The 26,619-nt window shown below is 37.2% G+C and overlaps 1 protein-coding gene across 3 annotated transcripts in view; it reads left to right on the forward strand.

Moving 5' to 3' along the window:
* The first annotated feature begins 4,660 nt into the window (after window positions 1–4,660).
* The window catches only part of mthfd1b (methylenetetrahydrofolate dehydrogenase (NADP+ dependent) 1b), an 81,155-nt gene continuing 59,196 nt past the window's right edge, over window positions 4,661–26,619 (forward strand). For 2 of the 3 annotated variants that reach the window (XM_059520833.1, XM_059520835.1), the window contains exons 1-3: window positions 4,661–4,839; window positions 16,956–17,040; window positions 25,063–25,122. In XM_059520833.1, coding sequence (XP_059376816.1) covers window positions 4,802–4,839; window positions 16,956–17,040; window positions 25,063–25,122 — 183 coding nt within the window. In that variant the 5' untranslated portion in view covers window positions 4,661–4,801. The remainder of the gene's footprint in view (window positions 4,840–16,955; window positions 17,041–25,062; window positions 25,123–26,619) is intronic. The other variant, XM_059520836.1, reaches the window with a different exon arrangement.

Genomic DNA, 26,619 nt, shown 5'->3' on the forward strand with positions numbered 1-26,619 from the left:
GCCATTGATGCCTTCAGTGTGACTCTACAATTTTCATAGTCATGAAAATAAAGAAAACTCTTTGAATGAGAAGGTGTGTCCAAACTTTTGGTCTGTACTGTATATATTTTTATCTTCTTGGTCTAAAAGCCGCGTTTGATACTGTGGATCACAGTCTATTACTTACTCTTCTTGAAAGAATGTTTGCTGTGTCTTGGACTGACTTAAGGTGGTTGATGTCTTATTTTCCTGACCACTCCCAGTTTTTTTCAATGGGTGGTTATAGTTCTGACATTATCTCAACTGGTGTCCCTCAGGGTTTATTTTATTTAAAGATGTGATTGAAAACACAGGCAGGGTCTAAATAGTAGCAAACAGGTATATAGAGGTCGGAGGAGCAGAGGCGGAACAGGGGGAGGGATGGAGTGCCAGGTTCACGTGGATGGAGCAGACAGAGAAGAAACCCACCAGGTCAGAGCAGAAGACCACCAGGCTGGAGCGGCTGGAGCAGGAAACCACCACTGTGGCACAGATGGAGCAGAGAACCCCCAGGGCGGGCCAGACTGGTCGGGACAAAATGATAGAGAGGCCTAGAAGAAGCAGAGACAGACAACACAGACATAGCATTAATGGCCCCAATGACCGAGGCAGGGTACTCAAGGAGTTCATCAATTTCCCTGGTAACCACTGAACGGGCAGACAGTTCATAAGCAGGCTCACTGACAGAAACTTGACAGACAAACTGTTCATAAACAGGCTTATTGATTGGGACTAGCAAGGTAGACAGTTCAACAGATGCATTTGAGAAAACAGAACAAACAGACAGTTCATGAATGATCTCTGTAGCAGTAATAAGGGTTAACAGGACAGACACTGAGTGCATTTTTTTTGGGGGGGGGGGGGGGGGGGTCATGACAGGCAGGTTAAAGGGTTAAGCATTGGAGACACTTGTGAGCAGTGCACTGGCAGACAGATCAAAACCAGGTGCACTGACTAAAACTGAACTTGTAGACATTTCACAGACAGACTCAATAAAAACAGGACAAACAGACAGTTCAAAAGGAAACTTCCTCGACAGGAACTGGATAAACAGAATTTTCATAGTCACAGTCATTCATAGTTTTTGGATGTGATTGGACAAATTGACAGTTCATTAGTGGTCTCTTTGGCAATGACAGACAAGGCTGATAGTTCAAAGACAGCATCTTCGGCTAGCTTGGGACCGGATACTAGTTCATAATTGGCCTCCATCGCTGGTTCAGGAGTGGACGACAGTTCATGGGCAGCCTCTGAGGCCAGGTCAGAACAAGACAAGAGTTCATGAGCGGCCTCTGTAGCTATGACAGGACAGATGGAAGATTCACAGATGGCCTCCATAGCTGTGACAGAGCAGGATGAGGATTCACAGATTGCCTCCATAGCCAGGATGTTCTGCAGCGGTTGCCGCCACCTCTGGAGTTTCTAAAGTAGTACCATCAGTACATAAAGAGAGTTCAGTAATGGTCTTTTTGATTGTGACATGACAGACTGAGAATGCATTGCTGGGTGCCACCACCATACCAGGGGCTGAAGTGAGTACTGCTGCTTCGAAAGGTTCTGCAGCATGTGCCACCACCACTGGAGAAACTGCAGTGGGCACCATCACTTCGGGGAACACAGCAGCGAACGCCACTACCCCAGAGGTTTCTGCTGCACCTGCCAGCACCTCTGGAAATACAACAGTGGCTGCCACAGTATCTAAAATTTCAGTGGTGGTGTATGCAGCACAAACACATCATAAAGCAATCCCCTACATGGGAAGTGCTGCAGGCAAAGAAATTAGTTCATGAACAGGAGGGGTTGAGAGTGCTGGTTTAGGGATACCAGCTGCACGTGCTGACACCAGCATTGAATCCACCGCTGGATGCCAGTCTGGAAGACTGACCTCACAGATCTGGGTGCAACAGACAGGGAGTGACAGAATTCAGGATGAACAGATAAGACATGGCGATTTGCTGATACGTGACAAGATTCTGGAAGATCAGTGGAGATGTGACGAGATTCTGGAAGGTCAGCGGAGACGTGACAAGACTCAAGATGATTGGCTGAGACGTGACGAGTCTCTGGATGATTACTGGACTTATGAAGATTAGCTGTGACATGACGGAGCTGTGTTGTGGCCACCATTTTGCGAACTGCTTCTGCTGTCGCCGCCATTATTTTGAGTGCAGCAGCCATTTCACAAGCGGGTTGAATCTCTGGAGTAGCCATCAGCAAAATTGAATGTACCAGCTCTTAATGTCTCAGACCTTGCAGCCACCATTACTACAATGTCGAGGCCCTCCTCCACGACACCCACAGTAAACAACGAGCCAACAGACAGCAAAGCAAAGTCCATAAACTGAGCAGGTGACAAACGCAGATCCTTGTGTCTAAGTTCAGACTGAAGAGGTTGATTAACGCCATCACAGAAAAACTCAATCAAAATAATGTCCAGTCATTTTAAAGTTGTAAAGACTAAAGCCTCAAATTCAAAGAGATATTCTTAATAAAAGTTAACACTCATCCATGCCCCCTGAAACAGCTCATTCTAACACACCCCCACATATCTACGTCAGTATGTGGGAAGATTTGCATAATGCCGCAGAGATGTTCACGCAAAGAAAGAAGGCGTACCTTTTATTCTCATTGTAGTTATGTTTTTGCCACCGCCACCATATCGTATAGACACTGTGTGTTTCACTGTGAAAGCGAAACAACTTTGTTTGGCCTTCCAAAAGAGGACGATATCCACTTCGTAATGCCTGGAGTTGATCCGTGCTGGTCGCTGAGAAAATACATCAACTTTGCACTGTGGATCGCTGAATCGGCTTTCACTGTGGATGAAGCGGCATCCAGCCCAGGATCGTCACGTGGTTGCTTAAATACCAAGGTACGCTCCTTCGTAGAATCCGCCTGCTGCACTGTTCTCAAGCCGCCTGCCTCTGCTCATTCAAGCCAGCCACAGCTCACTCTGGCCTCTGCTTACTGAAGGCCATGGTGTGTGACATTGAGAAAGCAAAACTACTTTGTTTTTGGCTTCATAAAGGAAACTAGAAATCGTGTTTATATCACGTTTATAATGGGTTTTATGTTTTTGTCTCGTCGCTCAGGCCTGACAAGGCTTCACAATATGTTAAGAGGCGTAACATTTCCGTCTGGCGCTTGAGGCATTCGGCCAATCACAACACGCTGGATAGCTGGCCAATCAGTGCACACCTTACTTTTCAGAGTGATGAGCCTTATAAAAATCGACGTGTTTCAGAAGGTGGGCATAGAGGAGAAACAACAATGTACTGTACAATATGTGGAAAACACTTTTTTTTATTTTTTTTTACCTTAAACAGCATAAACACATTTTATTACACAAAATACAAATAATGTTCTTTTTAGCAGCATCATATGACCCCTTTAAGATGTATTTTTTTAAACTTGCATTTGCTTGTTGATTTTGAATAGTTTTTTATTGTATTGATATATTGTGTTCAGAGCTTTGAGAAATTGCTTTTAAATGCGCTTTATGAAATAAAGTTTATTATTATTATTATTAATCTTATTTTATGTATCTATGGCCTTGAGATGCTATGGATTATTTTCCTAAAAATCTTAATTTGTGTTTTCCATATGCATCTGGGACAGCATGAGGGTGAGTAAAAGATGAGAGAATTTTTACTTTTGGGTGAACTATCCCGTTAACAATCATATTCTGTTGGTATGCAATCATATGCAGTTGATATGCTAATCCAAGATCAGCATAGACTAATAAGAATAAAGTGCAACCTATTGTTTACTTGTGAACTGTGTGTTTTCATATAGAGCTCCAAAGAAATTAAAATATTTGCATAATATCAGGTGTCTGAAGATCAAGATCCCAGTCATTCAAAGATGATGTGTGCAAAGTAAGATTCTTGTCTGATGGGGGCAATGGATCTCTGGGATTACTACTACATCCTCTGGGTAACCATCAGATATGTATATATAAAAAGAAAAAGAAATTATGACTCCAAGCTTTTGAATGGTATAGTATATAATGTTACAAAACTTTTTTTTTTTTTTTTTTTTTTTTTTTTAGATAAATGCTGATATTTGGACATTTTTATTCATCAAAGAATCCTGAAAAAAATTTACTCAACTGTTTTAAATATTGATAATAATAGTAATAAAAAATATATAACCTCTTGAACAGCAAATAAGCCTATTAGAAAGAATTTTGAAGAATCATGTGACACTATAGAGTAGAATAGTGATGCTGAAAATTCAGCTTTGATCACAGGAATTAAATTACATTTTTAAATATATTCAAATAGACAGCAGTTATTTTAAATAGTAATATATATATATATATATATATATATATATATATATATATATATATATATATATATATATATATATATATATATATATATATATATATATATATATATATATATATATATATATAATTTTATTATTGTACAAATAGCATTAATTAAACAGCATGAATTACTTGTTGACCAATCTTCCACCTATTTATAGCTTCCTATAACACTGTTAGATAGATTATCTAGCATAATCCTTTGTTGCATTCTTCATTTCTTGGATGTTGATTGGTGCAGCCAGCAACACATCTTTGACGTAATACGCACTTAATGATATTCAAAAACGCAGGGGCGGATTCAAATCGTAACGTCAGACGCACACCGACTAGAGCTCAAGACAGAAGTGGAAAAAGAGTTCAACACGTGCTCTCTGTTAACAGTGTAAACTGCCGAACACAAAACTTAATCTCACTTTAAATTCGCAACTCATTTAAAATCTTACGATGCCAGCCCAAATCATCAGCGGGAAAACGATCTCAGCGTAAGTTATTTTCTTTTCTGAGTTTTTTTATTCATGTCATGTTGATAGAGCCTTGAAATCATTTTTTATTTACACGCTTCATGTTCTCACGTAACGTTACTGTTTAAAGTTGAATGTGTTTTTTCATGCCCCCAAAATTTGTGATTGTTTTAAGGTTTTTTGGGCACATATTGAACTTCGAGACGTTGACTTTGTTTTCATTGATCGCATGTATCGATGTTAAAGTCTAAAAGACTATTATGTAACCGGTGCAGACATAAAAAAAAAAAAAAAAGTACAACTCTTTGCTTTTTTTTTTTTTGAATAGGCTTATACATTCAAGGAGACCAAACATCACATGACCCTTATTACTTAAGAAAGAATGACAAAGTCAGTAAATCAGCAATTTAGTTACTTGCAGTGCATTCATGAATGCTTTTATACAGTATCTAAAATGTTTCTTTATCTTATGGCTATTTTTTTTTTTGTACTGTATAGTATTTTCCAGAGAGATGGACAGTTCATCACAGGGCCACACACAAAGACAGAGACGGTCATATTCTCACTCACATCTATGGGCAATTTCAGCCTTGTTCAGATTGTATGTCCAAATCTTATTTCTGTGCATTTCCAATCATATTTGATTTTCAAGTCACATTCATATGTGGTTTGAAATCGAATTCACATGACATTTCTGGAAATCCAATTCAGCCTGACCACTCTGATTAGACTTTCTCATGCCAAGTAAACAAGGGAAAATTTGGTAGATGATGTCAGGCAGTGGCCAAAACTTACTGATAAAGGTAATTTATTGACAACATAATGTAATAATGTAAAAATATGTAATGTAGTTAAGAAGTGTATTAATTGATGACCGCAATAAAACCGAACGCTGTTATTACTAGCTGTGTTGCTAATATGTTCACAAGCTTCACAAGTTTCAAATAACTATTAGGCCATCCTTGAAAATATTCTTGTTTGCCATAACCCGACCGACCCTGTCAATTTAGGATTGACCCAATTAATAATTTTTTCCCCTTTTAGTCCGACTGACTTGGCGATTGTAATTTCGTTAAGACCCACTGATTTATTTTTACTCTTCAAACAACTAATACAAATGCAATAAAATGTGAGGTACACGCAATTGACGCTTTTCACATGCTCTCACTCCACACATCCATTTTCTCACGCACAGAAAAATCGCAAAGCACAGAGGACACGGAGACCGACAGACTAGACAGAGCAGGTTACTTATGATAGCTCTCAGATTCTGTCAATTTGATTACGAAATTCAAACAATAAATACTCCTCCGCTCAACCAGGAACTCTGTGTAATCCGTATGGCCGTAAACATGGGCAGTCAATGTGCAACAAAGGTTTGTGAATTTCACAAACAGTTTTATTCAGGCCTGGGGCCCGTTTCACTAAGGAGGTTCAACCAACTCTGAGTTTAAACTCGAACTCTGAGATGAGAAACTCTGAGTTTTTGGTTACAGAACAGCTGAAATTAGTTGGTTTAATCAACTCTAAATTGACTGACTCTGAGTTAAGCGCGTGCACCACAACTATAAAAAGCCATTATCAATGAAGCGCCGATATTATGATTCACCATGGCAACAGCTCCCGCCAAAAAGCCGTCTGCATACTTCAGACTCGATACAAATATAATTCTTCTCAGTGTTATAATATCACAGGTGAAAACTGGCAGAACGTTAGATTAATGAACTAATAGTTAATCATTTTATGGTATCTCATGGGCAAAAAATATATATAAAATAATATTAATAATAATATTTTAAGTGCATTTTTCTTATTTTACATGTGATCTGCCAATAGAGTAAGAAAAATACGGCAGTGGCTATTTACACTAAGTGGAATTAACAATCTTTCTTAGCGATAGATCCTATTTACAGTAGGCTAAGTGCAAGTAGCTCTAGATGCTATTTACATAAAAAAAATTTACAGTGAAAATCGTGATATATTCTATTTACCATGTAAAAGTAGCAGAAGAAAAACCCTTTGTAAGAAGAGAATTTTTCCAGCGTGCATCAATAAAGTGTTTAAAAAGGGGGGAGGAGACCGAAAGAATCTCTTCGGTTTTTCGAAGAAAACCTGCTCCTGACCAGGTTAGGTTCATAGAGTAAGTTACTACGGTAACTGACTCGGAATATATGTTACCTCTCTTTCAGAAACAGGCTGGACTTTCCCTGCTTTCTCAGGTTTGTCAAACCTCCCATTCAGAAACAGAAAACCTAGAGTTTCCCTCATTTCAGGGTTAACATACTCCCCAAGTTTTCTCTTAACCTCCTTTGTGAAACGGGCCCCTGTAGTTTTGTGCTGTTGTTAAAACAGCCAACCACACAACACGCTCTTCCTGGCATCACTGGACAAGCATACGTACTAAAAAAAACTTTAGTAAAAATAACTTTTCGTACAGCTAACATCTGCTACAGCCGCCTACTGGACCAACATGCTACTTCTGCTACTTCCTTAGCAGCAAGGCACGCAGTAATGGCGGCACTGCTTTACTTACGTGTTTCGTCGGATTTGTGTATATTTCTGCTGCTGCCTCATAATATGTAATAATCCAGTGGGACGGCAACATGTTGTAATACAATACAGTATGGACTGTCAATTATTTAAAACAGATTCCAGTAGGATAAACAAATAATGGGATTTGGTCTGACAGTCTGAACAATGTGTTTTCATTTCACCTGAGCTGCTTTTGAGCTTTAGGGGAAAGACCTGAGCACCCATGTCAACATGTGGACAACTCAACACAGAATGCCTGAGCCATGGCCCTTCTATTGCGGAGACGGTGCTACTTAGGGTGTGCTATGAAGTTTGGAGCTAGAAATTATTATTATGCAGTTCCAGTGTAAATTGCCACCTCTGAGCTGCATGAAAAGTTGGTTTAGATGCATCATTTCAGATGCTACTTTATCACCTCTGCATGGTATTGCTAACAGTCCTATTATGTTGTCTTATGTCATTTGATAAAATTAAAGAATTACACAAAAAATATGATGTGAATGTTAGACAAATTTGCTCTAATAAAATTGTCCTTCGAAATCAATTAAATGAGTCAAATATTGCCTGGTAATAGGAAAGTTAATTTGTCATTAATTTTACCGCAGGCCTAAATCTGTGCAAAAACGTAGTCAGCAAAATATTTTCTAATTATCCTTACTGACAAAAGTCCCAAAAATGAGAATCTTTTTTTTTTTTTGTTAATATTGCACACCCCTTCTACCCACTGAGTCTCTGTGCCTGCCAGACCTGGGCATGCTCCTGATGAGATGGAGGTGGATTGTGCCAGAGACAATTTATAAGAGACATGCCACTTCCTCAATCCTCAATTCAACTGTATAAGGAAAACCCGTAACGGCAAAGATGGCGGTTGTACATGTCCCGCCCCTCCCGCTGGATTGCCAATCAGGCCATCCTTAAAAATTTTTTGGTTTGCAGTAACAGTAAAAAACATTTAAAAAAGGCTTGGTAGGGTGGTCTATTTTTTTTTTTTTTTTTTTCAAATTTCAATGTAAAAAAAAAAAAAGTCAAATTTTGTTGATGGTGATTATATAGTTATGAATTTAAACAAATTAGCATATCGTGACATCACTGACTGGGTTTTCAACCCGTGCCTTCGGGCGCATCATTGCAAACCTCATTTTGATGCAGGCTATATAGACCACAAACAAATTGAAATCTTTGTCAAAAACATATTAATTGCAGGAATTTCAGGTGAGAAGAAAAAAAATTAGGTACAAAGGTTCAATATATTGGTAAAGATATGTTTGAAAGTATTCTTGAAAAACAATAAGCAGAGTGGACTGCCATAACAATGCAAAACATTTACTGCAGGCTTCAACATGGCTGTGTTTACGATTAAAAATGTCAACAACAAGAAAAAATTGCATAGGCGATTCTAGCCCGAATCTGTATGCATGAGACTGTCTGAATACCGGCAGAATTCACATTTCTGTTGTAAAAAGAGAAACATTGTGCGTAAGTATTATTTGCTGTTATGCGTGTGTGTCCGAAGCTGCAACTGCTGTGTGATGGGTGTTTCCTATTTCCTATTTTCGTTTTCAAAACTTGTGATGGTTGGTCCAATTGATTCGTGCAATAGATTTTCGAACATAAAGTGACAGTCGACACGGTCACGGTTTTAGACTAGATGGGAGAAGGGATGGAAAAAGATCTGGGCACAGTTTTTCCAGAACTTCGTGCCAAGTTAAAGCGGTGTCGAGCTGTTTCAATGAACTTTTTAGATGTATTATGGTGCCGAACCCGTATGACTTTGAACAGTGACCGCAAACATTTTGTTTACTGCAGCCGCAGCCATCATTACCAAGCGCGAACCGTTGACTCTGACTGAGAGTATGAGACGAAGCGAACGCACAGGCCATAGTGTGACATCCGTGTAAACAGATGTCGTCACAGGTTTTTTTTTTTTTTTTAAGAATGAATGTAGTCTTCGTTTGAATGTAGGCCTAGGCAATTTATATACAAGTAATTTTACAATACTTACCATATTTTCCGCACTATAAGGCGCACCGGATTATAAGGCGCACCTTCAATGAATGGCCTATTTTAGAACTGTTTTCATATATAGGGCGCACCGTATTATAAGGCGCATAGAATAGAAGATACTGCAGTCAAACATTTGACTGGGTTTGCGTTATGCATCCACTAGATGGAGCTGTGCTAAAGGGACTGTCAACATTTTAACGGAGCGTCTTGATCCATATACAAGGCGCTCCGGATTATTTTTTTTCAATTCAAGTTTATTTATATAGCGCTTTTTACAATACAAATCGTTACAAAGCAACTTTACAGAAAATTATGTTTCTAAAATATTTAGTAATAGCTTATAAGTGGTGACTGTCAGTTTGTGCACGTATGACAGGATTTGTAGAAAAATGTATACAAGACGTACTGTAGTCAGCCAGACGATGAACATTATTAATAATTATCATATGATGCAGTCACACTTGTAGCAATATTTGTTAGTTCTGTTTGTTGATTCAGGGTTAGCATCATCTGAGGTCCTCTGAGGGGTCAGCATCATCTCTTCTCAGGTGTTCTGGATCCAGACTGGAGCTTGTGTAAATCCTAGTTACCACGGGATGTAAATAGAGACATCATTAGCATAGCTGCTGATCCAACAAAGTAAAACTAATTAGTTTAACCCAAGCTAAAGAATAAAAATGTGCATTTGATCAGATGCAACTACACTCACAATTTAAGATACATTATTCAAATGCTTGGCGAAAGAGATGCGTTTTTAATCTAGATTTAAACCGAGAGAGTTTAGGCGTTTTAAACCTTATTTTGGGGCAAAGTCATCAAAATCTTTCAGCGATTTTCATCACATTTTACTGCTGTTTCTAGACATGCAGTTTTTATGTCCCGGTGACCAGTGAAAGTGCAGTTCTGACTCTATGCCCATTCATTTAGATAGGAGCCTGGTCTTGTTAGTCTGAAATAGCTGCCCGGAGGTAGGGCTGGGTACCGAACTTCGATGCCTTTATGGTATCGAACGAAAAACTTTGATACTATGAATATCGAAAAAATTATTTATCTTTTGGTTCCAAAAGCTAAGCAGCCGTTTTTTTTCTTTCTTTTTTTGCCAAGCGGCTGTGTCTGTGTGAGCTTGTAGCATACGTTCATGTAAGGACCTAAATTTGCCGTGATTGGCTGTCCACCACCACGTGACGGGGAGGATTTCTGAAGATACTCGCAGTCACACAACACAAGTGTAGTTGTTTTTTCTTAAAACATTTCCATTTTACAATGCCAAAGAGGTCTAAAGTGTGGCTACACTTTATAAAAGTGGATACCGAGTCAGCAAAGTGCAACATATGTGATAAGAGTATTGCAACCAAAGCCGGCTATACCACCAATTTAATGAAACATTTGTTTGGATGAGTGTTTTTCCCTCCCTCCCTGTTTAGTTTGGTCTACTCCATTGCATATCTTGAAACACGCCCCCTTTCACGTCGTTTAAAAAACACAGAGAGAGAGACAGATTTATCCGGTTCAGCAAATTTCTCTGAGCAGCAGGCCACTGTATACGTTCACTTAAAACATAACCGACTGTGTTCACGAGAATACTTGCAGAGACAATTATTTTGATATAATTGTGTGTGTGTGTGTGTGTGTGTGTGTGTGTGTGTGTATGTGTTCAATCAGAAGTTACGATACGCGAAAGATGAATTCATTCTCTGTACGCGCATTGTCTGAAATGCTGCTCACAGCGCTTGCTTTGAATGATCTGATAGCAGGCCTTGAGTTCTCTCCAGCACTGGAAAACTGATCCGATATTTATACAGGTCCTACTTCTTGCCTTATTGACTTTAGCCTTTTGTTCCGCAGATGCTTTCTTGTTTTTATTTTTACCCTGATCAAACACACCTGAGCCTGTTAATCAACGTTTTTGCGATCGTGAGAGACTCGTTGAATGAAAGCACATTCACTCTCTGACAGCAGATGGTGCTAAACTGCAGAAAATGCAGCCCTTACCCTGGAAACTCCATAAATAAAGCAGCTGCACTACTTTCTAAAACATATTTTTTAAAGATTTTATAGCCTTTCAGATTTGTGGATTTACTATGGCGTTCATCACAGTGCCAAATATTTTGACTTAGAATGCTATTTTTTTTAAACTTTTTTTTTTTCATTTTAATGTGGACTACAACATAACCTAGATATTGTTTGAACGTGTTTTGATTCTTTATTGTTCATTCACATTTTACATTAGAGCTTCATTAGTTAACATAAACTGCCAATGAAAAATTCTTCTGAATATTTATTAATCTTAGGTATTCCTATATTTAATAACACCTTGTTAAAATTGAAAGTTGCAACTGTGTTATTTAATGTGCTAACATTAAGTATTTTTGAACAAAGATTAATATATTCTGTAGCAAATGTAGCTATTGCTCATTGTGAATTTTAATGCATTAAGGTTAACTAATGAGGTTTTTTTTTTTCAAAGTGATACCTATGGGTCTTTATAGTTCTTTTGCACTTTAATCTGTGTAAAACTACTAAATGTATATATTTTTCTGTGTTGATTTATTGTATTTAAATGTTCAGATATTTTTTTATAAGAAAAAAGTTATTTTAACCTGTTATGACCATGTATACCGTGATAAAAGCATAATCAATTAATCGCAACAGGAAAAATTTATACTGGCATATCCTTAACCCTGGTACACAAAGTAGCACTGTGCAACTTTACGCTTCTGACACTCACTTGTCACACAGAAGAATCGACCCTAGGTGGCCCTTTGATAGCACGGACGCCATTTTAGGGTGAAAATTCCAACTGGATAACAGCACAGATACACAGAAATAGACAGAATAACAACAAAAGAGGTCAAAGTGGAACTAAAGAATGCAATGTTGGGCAATCCAGGGCAAAAACTATCAGTGTCACAGTAAAAATCTTGCCTTTCATTGTTTTCCTGATAGGTAAAAATTCACAAAAGTGTAAAAATATTGTGTGTTTTTAAGTGGGACATAGCACTGTCTTGTGCTCCTGCTAACTTTATCTAGCTACAGTAGAAGCTAGTGCACTGCCGAGTCGCTTTCACCCCAAAATGGCGGAAGTGTAGGGCTGCTGCTGGGCACCGCTGTTGCAATAGAATGTTCTACAGAGTTTCGCCTCTTGATCTTCTATACCCTTTGTCCATAACAACCCCCTCTTATCAAGATTTTTGTAGTTGCTGTCATGTTTGTCATAAAGCTCTTTGTGTTCAGACACCAATGAGACCAGAAGCTCTACATTCATCTTGCCTCTGCATCTTCTTACTTCCTCTTCATCATTAGGTATCAATGTGTGCTCGGCAAGACCATTTTGTGCTTGAGCGCCACTGTCATGTATTACGGTAACTTCAGCAGCTCCATGCACATGAACAAAAGTGCCATTGGTCAGCCAGTTTTTTTTTTTTTTTTAATTATGCTTTTACGCCTGGCTTTTGTGCATCGCTGTGCACATTCACATTGGGAGTCTTTTTTGTATAAAAGCATGTGCTAAACAACAATGTAAATTTCCTATTTAAATTTTTTATTTTTTGGTCAAAACTTTATTTCAACAGTACATCAGTAGATAACATGTTATGAATATTACCATATTACATAATACTACCATAACAAAATTAACAATTCGTCTAACTCTCGCATGCTTTTTAAAACATTTTCCTCACTTCTTTGTCCTCCTCCTCCACCTCCTGCTTCATCTCTAATAGCTGACGACTTTGCAACATTTTTAATTAATAAAATTAAACACATTAGTGCACAATTTTCCACACCACAATCAGTCAAGCTCATATCACCAGCAAACATAAACTCATTTACATCCTTCTTTTCACTCTCTGAGGCAGAAGTCTCAAAACTCATCCTTTCTAATCACCCTACTACTTGCCCGCTTGATCCTATTCCATCTCATTTCCTTCAAGCCATTTCTCCTGCAGTTGTACCTGCACTCACTCACATCATCAACACATCCCTCCACACTGGTGTTTTTCCCTCATCATTTAGTCAGGCACGTATAACTCCACTACTTAAGAAACCCAACCTCAACCCATCTCTTTTAGAGAACTACAGACCAGTTTCCCTTCTTCCTTTCATTGCAAAAACACTTGAACGAGCTGTGTTCAACCAAGTCTCTACATTTCTCACAAACAACAACCTCCTTGACAGCAACCAATCTGGCTTCAGAAGTGGGCATTCAACTGAGACGGCCTTGCTCTCAGTTGTTGAAGCTCTAAGACTGGCAAGAGCAGAATCCAAATCTTCAGTACTTATCCTGCTTGATCTGTCTGCTGCTTTTGACTAGGGATGGGCGTTTTCCACAAATATCACATTCGAATATTTGAGCTCACAAAAAACGAATATTCGAATATTCGTTTATTTAAATTAAGTTTAATGTGTCAGACGTTATTTTTCAGCAACATTTGTTTTCGTCATTTTGAACAAGCTTACAATAAGCTTGAACATTACACATCGTGTTTTGTAGCTGAAAACCTTTAACAATGCGTGCAAACAAACAAAAGTACAGATTAAAAGCAAAAAAAAAAAGTGAACAAAGAAAAAACGTAAAGCATCCTGCAGCAATTAGGCTATTGTACAGAATGTAGCTTACACTTAACTTTTAAACTGTCAGCAAATCTTTTTTGCTTTTTTTTTCTATTGTTTCAAATTTTCTTGTTAAGAAATACGGGCATGTAAGCATGATTGGGGGAAAGTCGGCTCCTTAGTCTGTTAACAATAAGGCCAGCCGCGGAGAAAACGCGCTCTGACGGCACAGACATTGGCGGGACTCACAAATAACGGTGTGCTAAGCGAATACGTTTTGTGAAGCGCTTCGTGTTTTCGTTTCACCACTGAATTGGATCCTCATCTGGTGGAATAAATGGCTCCAGCAAGAACTGTTTCCACTCGTCTCGGCTGGACTCTCTGTAATCATCGCTGGAAAACTGGCTCAGCCTTTTCCGACGAGTGGGCATTGCATCTTCTTCATCGTTGGTGGCGGCTGCATCCGCACCATTCGCATCAAGGAAAATGTTTTTTTTTTTTCTTACTTCTCATGTTTTCATCGAGAAACCGGAGATGTTTGTGCCGAGGGTCTAGGGCAGACGCGAGAAGAGGAGTTTTCACTGCATTCTCCAAGTTAGCGGTGTTTATTCGTTGCTTGAGAGATGCTGCAACAATGTTCTTGGATCACTTTCTGTGATTCTCCACGGCATATTTGAAGTACTGTAGAAGACCGCAGTTCTTTTAGGGGGCGTTCACATATCGCGTCTTTTGCATGCTCAAGTTCGTTATTTCCAATTATATGCGCGCTCATAATGAAAGCGACGCGGTCGCGATGCGTACCCGGTGCGACGCGGTCCCGTTTTTTCCAGGCGCGTCCGCACAGCATCGAGTTAAAAACATCTCAACTTTCAGAATGCCACAAGTGCACCGCAGGTCATGTGACAAGAACTTAACATTCAGCTTCTTCATGGAGAGAACGCGTCGCCTCAGGAGGACTTCTGCCCGAGCGCTTTGGAAAGGAGAAAGTGGAGCGCATAGCCTTTTCCACGCCTTATTAGGCGCGATATGTGAATGGCCCCTTAATCATTCATTAATTATTTTTTTGCTTGCATACACCTTCAAATATGCCGTGGAGAATCACAGAAAGTGACAATTAGGTTTTGTGAACTTTTTTTTTTTTTTTTTTTGCGAAATTCGAATATCATTTTTATTTCTCAGTTCAGTTCTCAGTGGGCTCAGTTCTTGGACCACTTCTCTTCTCTGTCTACATGGCATCATTAGGTTCTGTCATTCAGAAACATGGCTTTTCATACCACTGCTATGCTGATGACACTCAACTCTACCTCACATTCCATCCTGATGATCCGACGGTTGCTATTCGCATCTCAGCTTATCTAACAGACATTTCTTCCTAGATGATGGACCAGGAACCTTGCCAAGACAGAACTGCTTGTGATTCCAGCAAACCCATCGTTTCATCACAATTTCACCATCAAGTTAGGCACATCAACCATAACTTCTTCAAAAACAGCTAGAAGCCTTGGAGTTATGATTGATAATCAGCTGACTTTCTCAGACCACATTGCTAAAACTGTCCGATCCTGCAGATTTGCTTTATTCAACATCAAGAAGATCAAGCCCTTTCTTTCAAAACATGCAGCACAACTCCTTGTTCAAGCTCTTGTTCTGTCCAGGCTGGACTATTGCAATGCCCTCTTGGCAGGTCTTCCAGCCAATTCTATCAAACCTTTACAATAAATTCAGAATGCGGCAGCAAGATTAATTTTTAATGAGTCTAAAAGAATACACGTCACACCTCTGTTTATCAATTTGCACTGGCTTCCAATAGCTGCTCGCATAAAATTCAAGGCATTAATGTTTGCCTACAAAACTACCACTGGCTCTGCACCCATTTACCTAAATTTGTTACTTCAGACTTATGTGCCCTCTAGAAGCTTGCGTTCTGCAAGTGAACATTGCTTGATTGTGCCATCCCAAAGAAGCACAAAGTCACTTTTACAGACTTTTAAATTAAATGTTCCCTCCTGGTAGAATGAACTCCCCAACTCAATCCGAGCAGCTGAGTCCTTAGCCATCTTCAAGAATCGGCTGAAAACGCATCTCTTCCATCTTTATTTGACCCTCTAACTTTAACACTCACTATTCTAATTCTATTCTTAAAAAAAATCTACCTACCTTTCTAATCTTTTTGTATTATATTTTCTTTTCATTTATTATGCAATTGTTTGTGTGTGTGTGTGTGTATGTGTATGTGAAAAGATCTCTAACACTAGCTTGCTCTATTCTGTTTTTTTATTCTATCGGTAATTTTTTTATTTTTATTATTTAAAATCCCATGCTACGTGTACTGTTAACCTAACTGAGACTTGTTATAGCACTTATATATCATTGCTCTTTTTGTTATTTTTGATTGCTTCCACTGTCCTCATCTGTAAGTCGCTTTCGATTAAAAGCGTCTGCTAAATGAATAAATGTAAAATGAATATTTATGCAAACAAGAAGTGATGTAACTTTTTGTTGGTTTTCGGTATAAAACTTGATTTCATTGTGTGTCCAGCACATTAACGTGTATTATACCATGTTATATCATGTATAACACCTGGATTGACACATTAAGAGATTTATGTATTAGATAACATGTGTAGCTTTAGTCCGCTTTTTTTTGTCATTTTTAAGTAGCTCTCAAATGAAAAATTGCAGTTTCCTCTCCAGTGTACCCATTGTCACATTCATTTTCACCAGATCATGTGAAACTGATTTAAATTTATGCTTCCTAATAGGACAGATTGGTTTCCCTGTTGTTTAGTTGACTTTGTGTTATACTGTGATTTAAATGCTCCTTTAATTTATTAATAGCGTATTTTCAAAACCAACTATCAGCAGCTGTACTATTTATATTCTAGTCTGACATGTCCCTATTATTAATTAATATAAAATGTGTGATGTAATAGATTTGAGAGAAAGAAACTCAACTTGATATCATAAGTACATGCATATGTAAGTCAGTATAGTCTACTTTTCTCACACCCATGTCTTGCAAAACTCATTTTGAATCCTTGTTTCTTCAGTCAGGTAAGAGGGAGACTGAAGGAAGAGGTGGAAGGCATGAGAATGACTCATCCCAATTTCAAACCAGGTCTTGTGGTGTTACAGGTAAGTGGTGACCTGTCTATTAGTGACAGTTAATCATTTCTGAAGTACTGACGAACATGATGGTAATTGTTCTAGGGCTGCACTATAATTGGTTAAACTGATAATCATGATTATTTTTTATTAAAATTATAATCACGATTATTAATAAAGCTTATTCTATCCTGCTGGGAAAAAAACAAACTAAAATTAGATGGTCTCCCAGCCTGACCAGCTAAGGAAGTGGTCAAAACCCCTCTAAAACCAGCCTTTTGACCAGCAAAGACTGGGCTGGATGACCAACTAAAATCAGTAAAACAGTTTAGGCTGGTTTTAGCCTTTTTTAGCCATTTTAGCCTCGCACAGTAAATTTGTTCAAAGATCGTTAATACACACTGAAAACTAACATTGCCATGCCATTTTCAACACGAAAACTGGTAAAAACTTTAGAAACTCTTAATATAAATTCCAACAATTCCAATTTATATACATTTTTCCCCATTGTATTGTCACAGGTAGGACAAGCACATTTATTCCTCAAACACAATAGATCCATTATTGAAACTCTGTGGAAGTTTGAACATGGCACATTTGGTAACACAAGCATTACAAATGGCTTGTGAAAAGCACACATTGTCTATGAGACTTTCATGTAAGCAGAATATCGCTGTGAATAGATTGCTAAACTCGTATGTTTTCTTATAATCATCAACGCTTGTTCTGCCATCTGTGAGGGCGCACAGGGTTGCCAGATTGCACAAATTAAATAAAACGCCAGGATTTTTTAAAAACTCCTTTTAAGTGTATCCTTGAAGGAGAAAACTATTTTGGGGATTAAAGCTCTTCACATCTGGCAACCACAAGCATGAACGCTAGTGAAGACTTGTTAGCAATGCAAGACAATGCAAACGCAAAATTAAAAACATGTTTCAGGATACATAACGAGCTGGCCAATATCGTGACGATTATTTTTAATTAATCGAGAAAGGTGGATATCGTTATCGAGATTAAAATACGATTAATCGTGCATCCCTAAATTGTTCTGTTTTACACAAGTAATTTTGTACTTGAGTAATAAAGGATTAATTGCTGTAGGCAAATGGGACAGTTCATTTTCTTTTTATTGCCTTAACAATAAGAATAACCTCCCTGCAATATTTTGGGAATATTATTTTATGGTTGTAAAATATAAAACCTAAAAAATAACCTTCCTGAAATGTTTTTATTTGGTTCTCAAAAAAAGAAAAGTAAAAATTCAAATAAATTAAATAACCAAACAGAAACCAAATAGTTAAGATAGCGGAATGTACTGTGTTTGCTAGGTTGGTCTCCTTGAACTGAGATCAAGCTTGAATACTTGCTTTGCTTCTCCATTTCATTTCATTGTGAACTGCTGTTGTCATTTCATGACAAATCAGGGCTCAACGCTAAGGATTTTTCCTGCTGGCCCCGTCAGGCCAGTGGTTAAAATGTTTACTTGCCCTACCAAAAAAATAAAATAATAATAATAAAACGGTTGCTGTTATCATTGTTTTTGACCCATGCTATCTTATATTCTTATAAATAAATCTTATGTGACACCAACATTTTAGATACCACTTAAATTTTACAATTCTTAGTTCCATGTGAACAAATGAACAGTCAGTAAATAAGAACAAACTGCAAGCAATAGCACATAATGAATAAATAAATCAAAGATACAAATTAAATTATGCCGGTATTCGGTAATGGGATATACCACGATAATGAACGTGCATGATACTGTTATCGTGGGCATAATTTGCTGTTATACTCCATATAACTCCATATACAAGCCAGAAACTAAGCCTTTTTTTGCACAGGCCTATCTGAAGGGTTAATGGTCCCACTTAGTGATCAACTGTAAATATAACAAATTTTACCTCTTCCCAAAAGGGAAAACCACAAACAGTTAAGAATGCATGATTATATGGTGTCATGGCTTTGCAATCAAAAAAATGTCATTATAATGGAAGTCAATGGGGCAAAAACATCCACCAACAATAAATGAGGGAGAAAAAAATCAAATCTAATGCTGCAAAAAAACTAACAATGCATCAAAGCCAATCTTGTTGCTAATCTTTGACATGGCCAAGACTGTGATAAGGTAAAAAATATCCAGTCCACAATCACTTTTTATATTGAAAATGTCATTTTGTTTTTTTCCCAAATCAGTGACATCATTTATGAACTTGGTAATTAAAGAGTTAAAATCTTGGATTTTTTTTAAACATTTGGTAGTTTTGATCAAGACTGAGGTTGATTTAATAGATCTATGCAAAACAATTTGAAAAAAATATTCATCTGATCTTTACAGTAGTTTAATTTAGTGGATGTTTTCATCCACAAACGTAAAGGGTAGTGAATTTGCCCACAGTGTATTAAGGTTTTTTTTAATTTTCAAAGCATTTTCCCAAAATATGTGTCAAAATAAGATTTGTCACCAAAAATCATTCCATTAGCTGAAACCCAGAGAAAGTTGTGGCCAAAATAACTCAACTATTATGCCCTAGATCATATGTGAAAATGTCTTGATTCTTTATTGTTCAGTCAAACTTTACATTATTTTTTTTTTTAAGTTACCATTAATTAATTCATTAGTTATCATAAACTGGCAATTAAATTTTTTTTAAAAGTTTCCATTCAAAATTAATGTAATCATAGTTTCCAGTGGTGTATAAAGTACCTGAAAGCCATACACAAGTAAAAATGACTTTGGTAGAAGCTGAAGTCACCATTTAGAATTTTACTTGAGTAAAAGTCTTAAAGTATGTGATTATTTATTGTACTTAAGTATGAAAATTATTCTTATTCTTAATCTTAAACATACTGAAGTATTCAAATTAAAAATAGAAGTAAATGCAAAGTGGAACAAAAAATCATACACAGCTTGAGTAGCAAGATTATGTTCATTTTTAACCCTTTCTTCCGTTATGTATTTTTTGGGTTAGAATAAGCACTTCATATGGTACTTTGTGTCTTTCATTCCAACACAAGAAATCATTTCTGGAATCTGTATCTGAAATAGGATTTAGATGCATTTACACAGTTTAATGTATCTCAGAGGGGACATGGATACATTTAAACTGCAGGAACATAAGCATAAATAGGCCTAATGTTTTGTTTTCAACAAAAAATTGAATGCTGATATTTGAAAAAAAAAAAAAAGTCAATGTGAATTTAAAACTGCCAGTAGGTGGCAGCAAGTGATTGTTAATGAGTGAGTCATTGAGGTTCAACTGATTCATTCATACGGCTAATTCATTCAGGATTAAAACATTTGACTGTTAAATTGTTTCTCCACCCTAAAATGACAATTTTGTCATTAATCACTAACCCCCATGTCGTTCCAAACCTGTAAAAGCTTTTTCTTTTATTCTTTATTTGTCATTGTTATAAATAACAATGAAATAACATTAGAAGCTTCCACAATATAAATGTGATAGTCCATAAAGTGCAAACTTTTATATTGCCAGTCCACAGGGCATAACGATTATTGTTTTTAAGAATAATTTCCCGCTGTCCTCACCACCCTCTGGAGTGCCTAATGTTTGGCCTTAGTGTAGTAGGAAAACCACGCCAACAATCCATAGGTCAGCACGCTCTCAATAGCACAAGTGGTAGAAATTTACCAGGAGCTGCTTAGAGAGTTAAGCTCTCCTCAGCTTTCTCAGGTAGAAGAGGCATTGCCTAAATTTTTTCCTAAAATCCACAATCACTTCCTTGGCCTTCTTGGTGTTAAGGACTAGGTTATGCTCCTTACACCATGCTGCCAGATGTTCAACTTCCTGTCTGTATGCAGTCTCATCATTATTGGTGATAAGTCCTAGGAATTGCTCCGTTTATTATTATTGTTAGGGCCCGAGCAACGATGGTGTGAGGACCCTATTGTATCTGCTCCGTTTATTATTATTATTCCGCTTCTTCTTCAAAATGTATCGCATTTTTGAGGGCTTAAATATGCTCAAAAAGTCATGAAACTTTGCACACGCGTCAAACCTGGTGAAAATTTACGTCTGATATAGGATTCAGAAGAGGGTGTGGCGAAATGACTCGACAGCGCCACCTATACTAAGAAAATCAACAGCCTTCCAGCTATGTTTCACGTACATGCACGAAAATTGGCACACACATGGCCTAACACACAAATACCTACAAAAAAGACTCTTGGTACGAAATCCGAATCCCAACAGGAAGTCAGTTATTTTGAATTTCCCTGCAAAATTGTTGTTTTTGCCATTTTCAGGGGTTGTACTTTAACGAACCTAACCTAGAGATTTATTCAGATCAACACCAAACTTGGTCAGTGTAATCTAAAGCCCTTTGCGATGTTAAATTGCGTAGGACTTGAGGTTTCATTAAAGGGCGTGTCCATGGCAGCCTGACAAATTTCGATGTTTGCTATGAAAAAGGAAGTTGCTGTAACTCAGACATACAATGTCCAATCTGCCCCAAACTTCACATATTGGATAAGACTCTTGACCTGAACACATCTAAATGCCAATATTCAGTTATAGCCATAGTGCCACCTGCTGGCAACAGGAAGTGACATGTTTTACGTTGTAACAAACTACTCCTAGAAATTTAATGACATCAACATTTTATTTTGGTCAGTCTAATCTAAAGGTCTTTGTAATGTTAATTTGTGGAGATCTTGAGTTTTTGTTAAAGGGAGTGTCCATGGCGCTGTGACAAAATTTGATGTCTCGCCATGGGAATAGAAGTTGTTGTAACTCGGCATAAAATGTCCGATCTTCTCCAAACTTCAGATATTTTGAAAGTCATAGCCTGAAGACGTGTAAAGGCCAGTATTCAGTTATAATCATAGCGCCACCTGTTGGCAATAGGACACACCATGCAGGAAGATTGACAGATATAAATCACTTTGACATATTTCACTTATATTTACAACTTCAAATGCATATTTCTCGACGTTCACTTTTTTACTAAAGCCATTTGCTTGCGGTGAGCCCGGGTGCGAGGGCCCGTTCATCGCTGCTTGCAGCTTTAATTTACTTTGTAGTCTATGGGACAGTCTCCTGGTTTTCATCCCAAATATCTTAAATTGTGTTCTGAAGACAAACAAAGCTTTTACGAGTTTGGAGTGACATGGGGGTAACTGATTAATGAGAATTTTAATTTTGGCGTGGAGTATCCCTTTAATGAGTGAATAAAGGAATCATTTTATCAACCGATTCGTTCAAAAACGGATTAATTCAATAAGTAAACACCATGCATTGCTCAGAGATGCAAAACAGTGCTGTGTGGACTTATTGGTCTTATGAAACAATTTTTTTTTTTTAACAAAATTGAGCAAAAACGAACAATATTATGTCTAAAATGTATGTCACTTATTGCTTTACTGAACTTGTATAAAATTATTAAAATTTTACCATGTGTATATCTGCAGAAAAACAGTATTGTTTCTGTGATCTGGATTAAGTTAATTATATTAAATTATATAAATATAAAAAGCATCCAGAAGCACTTTTGCCTTCTACAATTTAGAACGCCTGGGATTTCGAGGTTGTGCCTGCACTTGTTTGCACATGAGCAAAGGTGCTTTTAGGAGCCTAACTTGCAAGCACCAGACCACTGATTCGTCAAACCTGTTTTCCATCAGTGCGTGTTCTTCTGACTTCTGACTATTTTCTAGTAAGTAACGAATATGCTTCAAGGAAATGTATCAGAGTAAAAATATACATTTTAATTAGGAAATGTCGTGGAGTAAAAGTAAAATTTGGCCGAAATATAAAATCTCAAGTACGAAACTTCCAAAAAATACTCAAGTACTGTAACAAAGTATTATTACTTCGTTACATTTGCCACTGGTAAATTCAGTATTTAATAACAAGTTGTTATAATCAAAAGTTGCAACTTTTCACAAATTATTATTATTATTTTTTTTAACCCTCTGGAGTCGATTAACGCGGATACACGTTATGAGTCATTTTCTCCTGATAACCCCGAAAAGAACTTAAATTACACTTTCAGTTTTAATCGTACAGATAAGAGCAATACATTAATCGAATCTGTAAAGGGTCTACTTTTTTTTTTTTTGGATACAGACATAACAACAAAACTTTGTGCACTTATAAAATAAAGATAACAAACAAGGTGTGCTGTCTGCAGCCTTTGTCTGCGCTGATCTTCATTTACAAACATGTCATTAAAATGAACTGTAACTCCGTGAATACTCAACGAAGAGACATGAGAGAGATATCTATAAAAAGCTTGACATGTCTACTTTTAAACTAAACAAGTGCCCCCGAAAACAGATATTCTGTGATAAAGTAGTCCATATGAAAACAACGCAATGTCCGTTTTTCATGTCTCCCTTCATTATATCTAATGTGACCACGCCCCGCGCTGAACGCGCTATTCAGATTCAAACTGAAGCGCGCGGCTTGAATACGCCCACACAGAAGAAAAAGCAGCGAGACTGTTCTTCAAGTTTTTATTTTACTGCTTGCTTCGCGATGAGAGGAATAAGACATAATTCACCCCAAAAAGATGTGATGTAGTTGAGGATTTGAGAAATGGATTTCCTCAGAAAAAAAAGAATGATCACTTTATTCAGCAGAGATCATAAACATGAGTAAGTCTCTTTTTATTTATTTATATACTTGTACTAGTTTTCACATAACGTGTAAACATTTTACTAGTTAGACTTTTTCCAAACTATAATTCCTGACTAAATGCATAATCAAGTGAAATGTTATGAAGTTTCAATAACAATATACAATACTATACCATTCAAAAGCTTGATGTAAATAATATAAATGTAACAAATAAATGTAACTGTAACAAATGTAACACAAAATTGTGTTCTTTTAATTTATCCCCCCTAAAAAACCTGAAAAATATTCTCAGCTCTTTTCAACATTAATAATAATAATAATAACAATAAATGCTTTTTTTTGGTAGAAAATAAGATTGTTAAAAGGATTTCTAATGGATTGTGTGACTTGATTAATGGTGCAAAAAAATTGTTTGAAAGTCAGCTTTGATTGTTCCTTATAAACTGTTTAACTGCTCCCCCAAGTGGATATTAAATTATGTTGTGGGATAATAAATATATTCTAAATAAACTACAAACATAAAATTATATAGATTTATTTTGTCCTCTCATTCTTTCTTGTAACTCTTCCCTCTCAGCCACACAGATGACTGAAAGGCTCATTATGCAGCTCATTATGCGGGCCTTTGTCTTCTCAGGTGTAAATCACAATGATAATCATGGTAGTTGACGCCTACTCGCATATGACTTTTACCAACAAAAAGTGTCAAGAAAATTTACATCAATATATTGTTTTCTGTAAGTGAGTAAACAAGATGATTTTAAAAAGAAAAATTCTAGGCTACAAGCTTCAGTTCCCAAAAATCCCGGGAACCATTGTTCTTTGTGTTTTTTTGCCTTATTCAAGTGTTCTAACATTTTTAGTTTTTCACTAACCACGCATAACATTTTTTTTCTCAAAAACACAATCATGTACATACATGCTGCTCACATATTATTACAGCCCAGTTTGTGCTGTTTACAGTGAGATTAGACTTTTTAACCATTTAGATATTTATAAGAAACTGAAAAAAGCACAAATGTCAGGGCATGAGAAAACTTCTCGAGGCCCCAAAAATACCCTTATACTCCAGAGGGTTAATTTAATGAATTCAAGCTTACATTAAGTTGTATTTTTTTTTCTTTTTTTTTTTTAGAAAGATTTAATATCTCTTTGTATCAAATGTAGCTATTGTTCATTATTAATGTTAATGCATTAACTAAGGTTAACTAATGGGATCTAAATATAAAATGTTACCTATTGGTCTTTATAATTCTTTTGCACTTTAATCTGTGTACATTTTTAGTTTTGTACAATTACATATATTTTTTTGTGTATTGCTTTGTTTAAATGTTTAGTTAAAAAGCTTAAACTGGAAAAAAGGAAATTACTAAAAACATTTATCAAAAAATGTAATGTGTGGAAGTTTTAAATTGCTTGAATGTTGAATGTTGATGCTGTGTTCTAGGTGGGAGACCGAGAGGACTCAAACTTGTACATCAGCATGAAGCTAAAAGCAGCTGCTGAGGTAAAACCACATTCAGCACAGTGATTCAGCTACTTTGGTGTGTAGATGTCTGTGCTTAATTATAATACCTAATTCATACACAAAAGGTTCCCAGTCATTTATATTAAAATTTACATTGACACACATTCCTTTAAACAGAGTATTCAATCCAGAGTGGAAAAACGGAGTAGAGAACTGCATTTAATGTGAAAGTCTTGCCAACATTATAGATGCAATTTGTGACGTGATCTCTTTGAAAATGGCCGCTTAGTTCGATAGCTCCATGCCATTTGCCTTTCTTTTGAAATTTTCCTTCTTTTTTTCTTGATTCTTACTCAAAGTATACTGTCCCAACAATAACTAATAATGCCCCCACACTAAAAAACATGGGAGTTTCCTCTATGTTCTCTCGGCCTTCCAGAAACTTAAAGAAAAAGCACGCTAATATGGAGGGGAGACCATGTCAGATCAGGCCAAAGTCATGCTGACCGAAATCCGTTCTCGTTCTCGATATTGACGGCAGGTTTAGTGCGTTTGATAAACGTTTGGATGATATTTCTACTTCAGTTACCTCAATACAGGAAGCCCTTTCTAATTTGTCTGGCAGAGTGGCGTCAAATGAGACTCATTTATCTGAGGCTGAATGCAGAGTCTCTGCAACCGAAGATTGCATGCTCTCTCACGACAACAGAATTGCATTTTTGGACAAAAGATTTGCATTACTTAGAGCCAAAGTAGATGACCTAGAGAACGGAGAAAGAAACAAAAAACCGAGAATCATTGGCCTACCTGAGAAAGCTGAAGGTCCTGAGTCTGATGCACAATTTCTCACAAAGATGCTGCCAAAATGGCTGGACGATACACCTGACTCACATTTCGAGATTGAGAGAGCCCGTATGTCTCTCAGCCCCCTCCCAGGAGCAAATTTGCCCCGCACGAAGTGTTCTGGTACACTTCCTACAATATGCGGATAAGGAGCCGATTTTATAAGCAGCGCAAAACAAAATGCAATGTCAGCTACAATGGGAATCAACTGTGCTTTTTACAGGATGTATCTGCTGATGTGCTGAAGAAACGCAGAGAGTTTGGCTATGTCTAGAAAAAACGCAGCCTGTGATGTGTTCAGAGGCTTTGCCTATCCTGCTAAGCTCCAATGTCTCCATGGAACTGAGATGCATGTGTTTTCCTCTCCAGCGGCTATCACCGAATTAATAAAACTTTGGAAGTTAAGTAATGATTGAGAGATATAATTGGTATACATAGTAGGGCTGTCGACGAATATTCTAAATTCGAATATGTATTCGAATAGTAAAAAAAAAACGAATTTCGAAGGTGAAAATTTATATTCGAATGAAAAAAAAGTGGAAAAAATGCCCGCGGTAGTAGAGGCGTGGTTGTCTGCTTTGCGAGTGCGCGTCTGAGGGTTCAGGGACAGGTCACAGGAGTCGCACTGTCTGGCACAGCATCACTGCTGAAAGTTGACGCATCTTCATGGAAGATGCCAGCAAGTGCAGAGCC

The sequence above is a fragment of the Carassius carassius genome, chromosome 32 (assembly GCF_963082965.1).
Source record: "Carassius carassius chromosome 32, fCarCar2.1, whole genome shotgun sequence".
NCBI lineage: Eukaryota > Metazoa > Chordata > Actinopteri > Cypriniformes > Cyprinidae > Carassius > Carassius carassius.